The sequence below is a fragment of the Gastrolobium bilobum genome, unplaced genomic scaffold (genome assembly GCF_033153095.1).
Source record: "Gastrolobium bilobum isolate Gb01-03AN ecotype WA unplaced genomic scaffold, APGP_CSIRO_Gbil_v1 utg3870, whole genome shotgun sequence".
In the NCBI taxonomy this organism is placed as follows: domain Eukaryota; kingdom Viridiplantae; phylum Streptophyta; class Magnoliopsida; order Fabales; family Fabaceae; genus Gastrolobium; species Gastrolobium bilobum.
The window spans coordinates 1150976-1162018 of NW_026895180.1; the positions used below are offsets into that span (position 1 = coordinate 1150976).

The 11043-nt window shown below is 36.8% G+C and overlaps 1 protein-coding gene across 1 annotated transcript; it reads right to left on the reverse strand.

Annotated features, from left to right (window-relative positions):
• Positions 1–395: 395 nt before the first annotated feature.
• LOC133298601 (protein SEMI-ROLLED LEAF 2-like) lies at positions 396–10427 on the reverse strand. The gene is made up of 19 exons (XM_061497933.1): positions 10293–10427; positions 10084–10158; positions 9805–9920; positions 9147–9261; positions 8881–9009; positions 8682–8729; positions 8167–8288; positions 7885–8081; positions 7497–7789; positions 7201–7350; positions 6594–7103; positions 6352–6498; positions 5549–5624; positions 4221–4348; positions 3828–4028; positions 3613–3750; positions 3390–3524; positions 977–1209; positions 396–567 (listed from the first exon to the last, which is right to left on the reverse strand). The coding sequence occupies exons 1-19, from the start codon at positions 10425–10427 to the stop codon at positions 396–398; spliced, it is 3120 nt and encodes a 1039-aa protein (XP_061353917.1).
• Between the last annotated feature and the right edge of the window lie 616 nt (positions 10428–11043).

The following is an 11043-nucleotide window of genomic DNA, read 5'->3' on the forward strand; positions in this document are numbered from 1 at the left end:
AACAAAATTCTCACACCCCAATACTGGAATGAGAAGTTAAAGGACAATAAAGAAAGAGAAAGAATAAAAAAGGCGCACACACTCACATGAAGGGTAGGTTATCTATGCACCACATAAACAGCTCTGAAAAATTTGCAAGGACGCCAATAGAAGACACACATCCTTGCTGGAAGCAAATCAATGCAGAAGAGATATGATTCAGTGAACAGTCATGATTGATAATTGTTGCCCCTAAACAACATACTGATCCAACCATAACAATTGTTTGTCAATTCATGGTGAAGAAATCAGCTAGTGCAACTTTTCCGAGTATCTTGTATATCAAGTAATGTGAGGACAGTTTTATCATGAAGCTCTCAACCCCATGAGAGCCACACTATCTTTTCGGTCACGAATCAACAACCAGCAGCCTTCAAGAAATTATCATATGGACGCGATGCTGGCAGTTGAAAGAAGGCAGCTTGATGCTGATATGCTGTTGCACAAAGCCTTGGAGCAGTGTCAGGCAATGTGTTGTGTGAAGCAGAGCCTAAGTTTGAATCCAAGAACGGATTTCCACTCTGCAATTCAAATAGCATGGGAATAAGATAGATATTTTTTTTTGCTTACAGGAAACAAGATAGGCGAACCGAAACAGTGGTAAAGCTGCTCCTTCATAACTGAAAGGTCATGGGTTCGAATCCAGGAAATAGCCTCTTTGCAATTATGCAATGGTAAGACTGTGTACAAGGATTACCTCCACCCCACACTCGCTAGTCGGGTTTAACGGGGAGTGGTTTATAGGAAACAAGATAACTTCAGTTTTTAAACTTGATGACATCCAATAAATGGGTCAGTATTCAGTAAAATTTGATGAATAAACCCTGCCTTCAAAAAAATGCAGCTTGAAGTGCCTTAAATAAACCATAGATGCAGATATATCAAAGCAAAAAAGGTTTATTCGAAATTTCAAAATTGGATTAAGCAAAGCAGTACCATAGGCAAACTAATTTGAACATTGGAATTTGAGGACACGTCCTTTCCCTGGTTGTAATCGAGAGCAGGAGTACTAAATGAATTTCCATGTATTGGATGGGTACCCATGAAAGTGGACAACTTCTCCTGCTTTCCCGCGAGAAGGGCCTCACAATGGAGAGCCATTTCTTTATAAGGCATGTTAGAAGGTGTTGAAACAGAAACCCTTCCTACATGATGTGTTGTCTCCAAAACCTGCAGATGAATTATCATTTTATTTATTTTTAATAAAATTCTTTAGTTTTGACAAATCAAGTTTAATCAGTAAAACCAGAAAGTACAATTTACATTAGAACTAGCTCAGAAAAGTGAGGAAAGAAAAGGGTGTGTGTTCACAAGAGGCTTTTTTCAGCAAAGAAAAGCTTAAACTATTAGGTGAATGTAATATTAATGGTTTTATGTTATATTTCTCTAACATATCTGTCAGGCGGGTCCAGGGGGAAGCACGTGGCGGGAGACCACCACCAATGAGCTAAGTGGATCAAATACACCAAGTGGGTCCGACACCATGTCTCAACCCAAAACCTTAAGGCATTGGGTTCATGGGTCCCTTCCACTTATATACTCTTCACTTAGCCCATTACCAACCAATGTGGGACTCATCACACTTGAATATCCCAACAATCTCCCCCTCAAGTGTGAAACCCACCATTGGTATGCTCCCCCTCAACCGAGTACCCCAAGCGCAAAGTACTCGACCCGCCTCCTAGCCAATCACCAGGCTAGCTCGAGCCCAACCCGGCTCTGATACCAATGTCAGATGGGTTCAGGGGGAAGCCCGTGGCGGGGGGCCACCACCAATGGGCTAAGGCTACACCAACTGTAGCAAGTGGATCCGACACCATGTCTCAACCCAAAACCTTAAGGCATTGGGTTCATGGGTCCCTTCCGCTTATATACTCTTCACTTAGCCCATTACCAACCAATGTGGGACTCATCACACTTGAATATCCCAACAATATCCCTTCATACTCGGACACCATATAAAAAACTTAAGTGAAGGTCACGTTAATGATTTTATATTATATTTCTTTAACAAATGTGGAGGGTCAGCAGATTGAATACCCAGCTAAGAAGCATGGACATTGACATGGAAATGGACATGGCACGGTCATGAACACTGTGACACTGCAAAATTTGAGAGTCTCCCGAACTAGGAAGCATGGACAGTCAGCCAAGTACCCAACAAAGTTTAAAGTGTAACATTAGAATTAAGTGCCCAGGTCGTTTTCGACATAAGCGCCTGACACAACCATGGCTCCTTTTTAGGATTAGAGTGTTAGTGCTTCACAGGTTGTGTCATGTCCGAAGCAAGTGTCTGATATGTGTCCAACACAGACACGACTCCTTTTCGCTATAACCTGCTTTAGTCTGTCAATAGGGTATGCTACTGCTTTTATTTCATTCATGGCCAACTAAAACACAAAACCTGCTACGCTTTTGGCATGTGAGATTCTTTCATCTATTCTTATTCTTAAAACATAGGAAAATACCTTCCCATTTTTGGGTTTGAGATGACATTCTTAGTTTTTTCTATAACTGAAAAAGAATTTGATCATATCTTTTCTAATTTAGTTGTGCTGAGTCCAGGAATATTGTACTTGACTTTATCTTATGCAAAAGCAATCTTCGTGACTCTCCAAGACAGTAGGTGTGTTGAGAACCAAAATCAGCCCAATAGCTTTAGGTTATTAGGTGTTGGTCAGCAATGATTTATATCTCTAATGTGTTCCTCTGTGCAAAAGTCCTTTTAGGCTTGAATCATTGACAAAACACAGGCCCCACTCAAATCTCATACTGAAATTAAAATTTTATTAGGAGAATTGGGTTATGTGCAGTAATCTCTTGGCCACTTAACTAAGTCGAGAGCCAAATCAACCCAAAATAGCTTATAATCAAAATTTAAGAGGGTTTTTAGACCGCGGCGCGCGCGCGCGGGGGGGGGGGGGGGTGATTTCCCTATAATTTAATCTGTTGAGATATATAGTCCCACATTAGTTGTATGTGCAACTAATGTGGAGTTTATAAGGTCTTGGGCACTCCCACCCTTTGAGCTAGCTTTTGGGGTGGTGTATCTCAAGGTATGGTATCAGAGCCTCGCCGCCCCCCACTTTCTCTTGTGGACTTTCTTAGCACAGGTAGGCAGGGCCTGTTGCATCTTCCACTCTTCAAGCCCAATGGGCTCTCGTGTGAGGGGGCGTGTTGAGATATATAGTCCCACATTGGTTGTATGTGCAACTAATGTGGAGTTTATAAGGTCTTGGGCACTCCCACCCTTTGAACTAGCTTTTGGGGTGGTGTATCTCAAGATTCTTTACATAATCAAAACCAAATATGTCATAATTGTGTACATATCAATGAAAAGAAGAACTTACCGAACCCAAAATGTCATCAACACTTAGCAGGTTTGGCTTTTCTGAAGGCTGCTGCTGTGCATCAGGATTAGTTTGGCTTTCCAAACCACAAGCCAGAAGAATGTCATCGTCAATAGTAAACAATGGAATATCAACCTGTATAATTTCATGAGGGTGAACTAAGAAGGTTAAAATAAAATGGAAATAATAATAAAAAAAAAGAGAGCAGATCAGTGCAAGTTACCATATCAGGAAGTTTATCATCTTTTAGTCCAGACTGGTACATATTTCCTGTTGTCTCAACAGATAACTGGACTCCCAATGGACAAGCATCATCAGGTGAAAAATCTTTAAGCAGCCGTTCTCTTAAGATGGATGATTCCTGCTGCACAAAGAGCTCAAAGTTAGTACACTGATCCTGATAAATTAATGTAACATTACATAATATCTGGTTGTTACATTTGATGATTTAACCAGAGACTGCACTATCATAGTAGCATATGATTCTTTTGACTGGCTATCAGTTAATTTTATGGCTGAAAGTGCCTTTAAAGCATCTTCGTCATCCTCATTCGATCCATAAACTTTACTTGGCTGCCTTACTGTATCATTAACAGCTTGCAACTTGCTGTCATTAACCAGTTGCAGGAATGGATCAACCTGAAACGAAGCACAAAAAATTCTAAGAGATACAAAGAATTATATAACATCCAATAGCAATATAAAATAGGTAGAATCATATTCAATGGAATAAACAATCAATCCATTAACAAGCAAGAAGAGAAAGTGGGAAAGTAAAAAAAAATTGAACAACTTTAATGCAAAATATTGAAGGGAACAAGATGTACATACTGTTTTATCTGTCAGTGCCATTTTAGCGATAGAAATGAGAGAGAGGATGTTGTAGGCTTTGGATGTGAAGATAATCATGGATGTTGCTAGTGTAAAAAGAGATCTGCGGTGTGATGGCTGCAGTTTTACTGGGAAAAAAAATAACTTTTTCAAAGCTGGGCACCTTAACAATCCAACTTTAAGCCGATTTGTCCAAAAGCAATATAAAAAATAAGCATAAAATATATATAATATGAGAACATAGGCAATAAATAAATATGTGCTATAACCTCCACTTCTATATGGTTATGTAAGAAGTGATCCGATCTATGTTATACATCTTGGAAAATCCAAACTGCCATACTACCCTATGAAGCATATTACATCACTTGCTACGTTAGAATTTTTCCATGCCGTATTGACCACTTGATTTCAACTACAATCGCAAAAATCAATACAAATGCTTATTGTTTTATTTTTTCTGTTCAATCATTTTAAATCAGAGAGATGAAATTGCAGATGATCCTGATAAAAGTTTAAGGTTTCCACCCTATAAATTCAGAATAGAAATCACCATCTAATGACCATTCAATCCATAAAACAATTCTAGTTATATGGTAAGAGAAAGAGAAAACTTAAGTACGTCCTACATAATCATCAATTCAAAAAGAAAGTTCTCTTTTGATTAGAGGACAATGAAATAGAGAATTTTTGGCAGAAACTTTGTTCCCAAATTATGTAACCTTACCTTCATATTTAATTTGAAAAGTAAGTGCCGGCCAACATACTTTTACTTACTCATAGAGACTCCTTTAACATAAATATTTAGTTAAAATGATAATATTTAAACATTTATGAGAAGCGAATTGAGAGTTTCTACTATTGGTTCAGTTGGGAAAAGTTAAACCCGAGTTCAAGCAGAATATAAGTTCATATTTATTACCAAGTGTATTTTTGGTACATTTGGAATTAATCTATAATGGAATCATAAAACAAGCACCAAGTCATTCATACCTGCAAGGAATGATCATTCCCACCTCACTAGGAAGGAATGGTCATTCCTGTCTTTGCAGAATCAAAGATTGAAATGGAATTGTTATTCCATGCCTTCTTTACATACCAAATTAAGAAATATAACAGAGGCAGGAATGAAATCTTTCCTTTCATGACTACCTAACCTTTTCTTAGAAGGGAAGAATGGGAAAGAAATCATGTGATTCTAAACATGGGTTCATGAGATAGTCATCTATAGCATACATTGTTCATACTGCGCCTGTTATTCTTACAAAGACAATAACATGCAGACATGGTAACATACACATTAAATAATATGGGATTCAAGGCTCTACCCTTTTCGTTGAGAGAAATGCTCCTCAAGGAAAATGCCAACTGAAAACTTTGAATCAGAGCCTCACTTGAGGAATTCTGCAGAAGCCAAAACATACAAGGTATGAGGATAAAATAAAAGCTACCTTTAAAGATAACTAACGCCTTAAAAAGTCCAAAGAATATTGAATTACAGAACCAAAGCCACATAGTGACTAAAGTGGGTGCAGTATGTATTGTAGCAGGACTTTAAATTCATCTAAAAAAAGAAAAAAGGCATTTATCTATATCACCATTTGTTCGGGGGTGAATATCAACGTCTAGCTGAAGAGCTAGTAATTCTATCTATGGAGCAAAGGTAGAGATGACTGGCAATGGGAAGTCCACTACCTCTAGCTAATAGTCCGATGGTATGAATAAGGAGAGAGAGTCACCTGCTTAGTGGATAAGATGTGCTCTGGGCACAAACGAGGTAAATTGCAAAGAACAAATTGTTTTTTTCCATGAATCAACTTTCTCAAAAGTATAAGTTCTTAGATGAAAGCACATGAATAGTTTTATATTATATCTCTAACATGCCCTTTACACCAAGAATCCTTTGAGATTGAAGTGTGGACAATTGTACCGAAATTTTTATTAGAAGAATGAAGTGGGCAAGGATCGAAATGTAGACCACTTGGTTATAGAGGCTCTGATACCATATCATGAACCAACTCTCCCAAAAGCTTAAGTTTTTAGGTGAAGACACATGAGTGGTTTTATATTACATCTCTAACCATTTTTAATTTATTTATAGATAGTAAAATAACAAGAATGATCTCATTACCTTACTCCGAGCAACTAGCAAGACAAGGCTGTAGGTATGAGCAATTGCTTCAAAATTTTCAGGCGTGTTCAGAGGATAGATAGACTGGGCCCAGATTGATGATAGCAAAAGAGTAATCTGATGACTACTCAGCCTTAAGGGTAATACCTGTGACATGGTAGTCATAAGAAGAATGGTAGTATCTGGTGGTGTTTGATTGATATATAGTAATATGTAGAAATGAAAGAAGTGCAAGAATATACCTGTTGTTTATCGGAACTATTTGTACCATTTTCTTCACCAGTTACTGTGAATTGAGGCCTCTTCACACTAGTGACTCGGCTGTAAGTTGACTTCAATCTATTCATCACAGAAGAATTATTAGATTTTGAGTTCCTGCTATCTATAGATTCACTGGCAGTCACAGAAGATTTTCTTGTACTAGTAGTCCGACTATAACTTGACTTCAATCTGTTCAAAATGGAGTTATCATTGGTCTTTCCATCTGAATGACTATCTTCTTGCGAGGAATCTTGCTTCCTCTCCAATTTCTCAAAGAGTGCAGCTGAAGAAGAAAACACAGAGACATTTCTTGAGAGCATCCTTTGAATATCAGTTGCCTTTGTCAAGGAGGGGTTTGAAGAAGAAGGTTGAGGACAAACTGAAGATGGCACAAGAACAACAGAAAATATGCGGTGTGCACCCACCCTGGTTTCATGGTCTGCATGGACCATTGCCAGGAGTAACTGATGAAATAATGCCTCAGGGAATGCCTAAATAGTAGCAGACAAACAGAAAAGGACGAAGAAAAGTCAGAAAGAAGCAAGGAAATTACAATCATAGTCAATCAAGCAATTTAAGTGATCTTGCCTTGTTCTGATATGACAAATTTGGTATTGAAGCAACTATTTGAGCAGTTCTATAAACTGCGGCAATCAAGGTTCTGGCCATAACTGTAATATTGGACATGTTTTCCAACAACACAGCCATGGTATCAATAACAGGACCTGCATCTGCAATCTGCATAACAATATAATCAGTAACCACTAAAGAATATTAGATAATTTAAAATTAAACATCCAAATGTGCATACAGAAGTATGTTAATCTGGTTTGTTGTATACACTATTAACTAAAATCATCTTCAAGTGGGGAATTTATTGTCACCTTCATTGTTAACTGTACAAGGCATTCATCTACTTCCATTCGGTATTTTTGGTTCCATTGTATAACTTCATCCCCTAAATTTGAATCATCAAGAGAGCAGTGTATGCTCTTTCTCAGGTGTCTCATCATATCACTCAATGCACCAATGATAGCCACGGATTGTTGAACCCTTGTCTGTTGAGCAAGATGGGTAATAACACCAACAATGTCAAGCTGCATATTAGGATTCTTTAAGACATTCTTGTGATCAAGGTGCTTGACTAAAATAGACAGTAACAAGTGTGTATTCTGTCCTGTAAATTACAGTGTACCCAATTATAAACTGTTCAGATAGGGTAAAGATACTTCAATAGAAAGCTAATCTTAGAGCATTCAAGAAAACAAATACCAGAATTTTCAATTATAGACTGCATGCCGAGCAAGACAGAAAGAGCAAGCCCATGTTCTGGAGACCAGAGATTGGCATTATCAAAATAGCGAAACAAGGATTCCAGAACACGTCGTACAGTTGTACCCTCCTTGGCTAACTTTGCCATATTTTGTATGCAAACTCGTGACCAAAATCCAGGGTTCATGGCATCCTCTCTATGGAGAAGAAAAATAAGAAGTTATCAACAATTATCACTGATGAGTAACTCAAAACATAAGCTATTATAATGAGGACAGTTACATAGGCACGTTAAGTTGTCCTCTGTCATTCACTATCATTCTCCAAGAATAAAGCCTCATCGCATTCCCATTTTGAGAATCTTGCTTGACATCCCCATAATTTTCCAAAACAACTGAAACAACCTGAGTTAACAAGAGATGCATGAAGCTGTCAAATGCAGGATGTATACACAAGGGCAAGACAAACAGTCCTGTGGAACTGTTATAAGAGATATAAATGCTTATAAATGAGAAAGCAAAATCCAGATGATAAATAATTTTAGTCAATGGAGGTGGGTTTTTTTACTCTTACAGTCAGTTATGTAATATATTGAAAAATCAAAGTCATCATAATTAAGTTGATAGTTACAGAAATTAGAGTTCTCAGTTATATATTAAATAAACACCTAGCTTGTGGTCAAAGAAAGTGCATTAATTTCAGAAGTACTAAAAACTACAACCAATGACTAATGTGTTTTTTCTGAGTAAATAAGGGCAGATACCTTAAAACTAAATGTAAACCGATTACTGACTTACATTGTCAAATTCAACTGAAATATGAGAGAATTCACCCATGAACCAAACCTGTAAAACATGCAAAGAATCTTATCAATTTTACTTCAGCATTACATTATCCCCTTTATCTTTATCATGTCTAGTACGTTGATAAACGGATTAACATTGAAAAGAGCATGAAAAAGTAGACAGCATATGACTATGTAAGCCTTCTAATTACCATTGATGAAAGGACTTGAAGGCTAGAAGCATGCAAATGTTGTATTTTGACATCATCTCCCATTTCTTGAGCTAGATTACAAAGTTTTGAAATGAACCCATCCAAATTGAACATATAAGTACCATCCCTCTGCACAAATAAGAGAGTAATACATGTTTCAAACTTCCACATGAAAAAACATGCAATGTTGTATACATATAACTATTTAAGTGAAGAATGAACTAGCAGCAATCTCATATATAGAAAACCTACCAAAAATCCCCCACCTGATTATTCACAAAGTCAAACAGAGTTTGGCAGCCTAAAATCTGCACTTCGTCATGCCGGGTTTGATCAAGAAGAATTTGTATGATGCTAAGCAAGCTACTTGCAAACAAAGGCCTGTCATAATAGTGTTCTCGTAAATCACACATATAAACGTTTTTATGCATGTGAAACGTTTGTTTCCGTAGGGGGGCTATTTTCTTTTTTTTCTTTTTTTCTTTTTTTTAATACAAAAAAGTTTAAGTGGGGTTAGACACCGGTATCCCACTAGGGTCAGGGAAGAAGGGGGCTATTTTCTTAAATGGATGTAAATTCAAGGAGACTTGAGCCTCCAAAACAAAACTCTTACATTTCTTGAAAAATATATTTCCCCATTTTCATAATATGGTGACTACCAAACCAAAATTTCTTTGTAAATTTTTTGGTTATGATATATGATATGTAAGTGTAAAGAACATCACCTCTTGTAGGTTATTACTTGCTTAAATTTGAAGGCCTTCTAACTAGTTTACTTACAGTGATAAAACATACTGATGCTGACCATCAAAGTTTATGTCATGAGAAACTCGAAACCCTACTTGTTTGTCTGGAATATCTTAATTATTTCAAAAAGGGAGAAAAAAAAAAAGGGTGAATTCTATATGAGGAGAAAGAACTTACATTTGGTCCTTACAAGAAATCAACAACTTCCTGTAAATGCAAATGACAACTTTAACAGATTGGTAGTTCTCACTTCTCAACTCTCTATAACACCTTTGCTCAAGATAGCTTGTTATCTGAAACAAACGAAGAAAATACAGTAATAATTTTATCAATATTGATAAGAAGATCAGATACAATCCAAAATAAAAGAACCATTTGAGCATAAATGAATAAAAGTTGCATTGCATTGCATCACATTATTTGATATGATATGATATGATATATATATATATATACCTTAGGAACGCGGAGAGGATTTTTTGCTGCATACTCGCATAACTTGCTGATCTTACGATCATTAGGTTCCTCTTCCTACAATAACAACAACAACAACAACATAGAAAAAAAAAACATGATTAATGATTATCTTCTCTCTCTCTCTCTCTCTCTCTCTCTCTCTCTTCTCTCATTACAATTACAAATAAATAAAAATGGAAGCAACAAACCGGTGTACGAGGAAAAATATCAGCAAGCAACTGCTTGTAACGCTTAATGGGATGTCTTGATCTCTCTCGTAACGCAGGGCAAAAGCAGCACAAGCTTCCGCAAACTGGCCATATATTCCGAGATATCACGCTCATTTTCCTCTTTTATTTTCAAATTTTTTATATATTCAAATTCGACAGAAGAAGAGTTCGATGTTTGCATTCAATGACAATGGAATTGCAAAGGGATTGATCGGAGATTGGAAGAGAGAGAGAGAGAGAGAGAGAGAGAGAGAGAGAAATTGGTATTCCTTGAACAGCGGAATTCGGAGCGGTGAATGAAAGGCTATTGTTTTTGTTGTCTCCGAGTCCCCTGTTTATGTTTATGTTTATGTTTCTGTCTCTGTCTCTGTCTCTCTTTTCAACATTTGTTTTGTATTTATAGTCTTCTCCTTTTTATTGCGACAGCTCCTTCTTTGTTCACAGACAGGTCACACTGTTACCATCATCAACTCTCTCTTTTTTTCTTTTTCTTTTTTCTTCTCTCTCTCTCTCCGTGTGAATATTAAATAGGCTAAGTTGGATTAACACTATATACAATACTTTAGACTTAACGTGATCGATTATCTTTCTATAAACTTCAATTATAAGTTATTAAATAGGCTAAGTTGGATTAACACCATATACAATACTTTAGACGTAATGTGATCTATTATCTTTCTATAAACTTCAATTATAAGTCCAAACTACTTGGCTTATTAGGATGTGCATG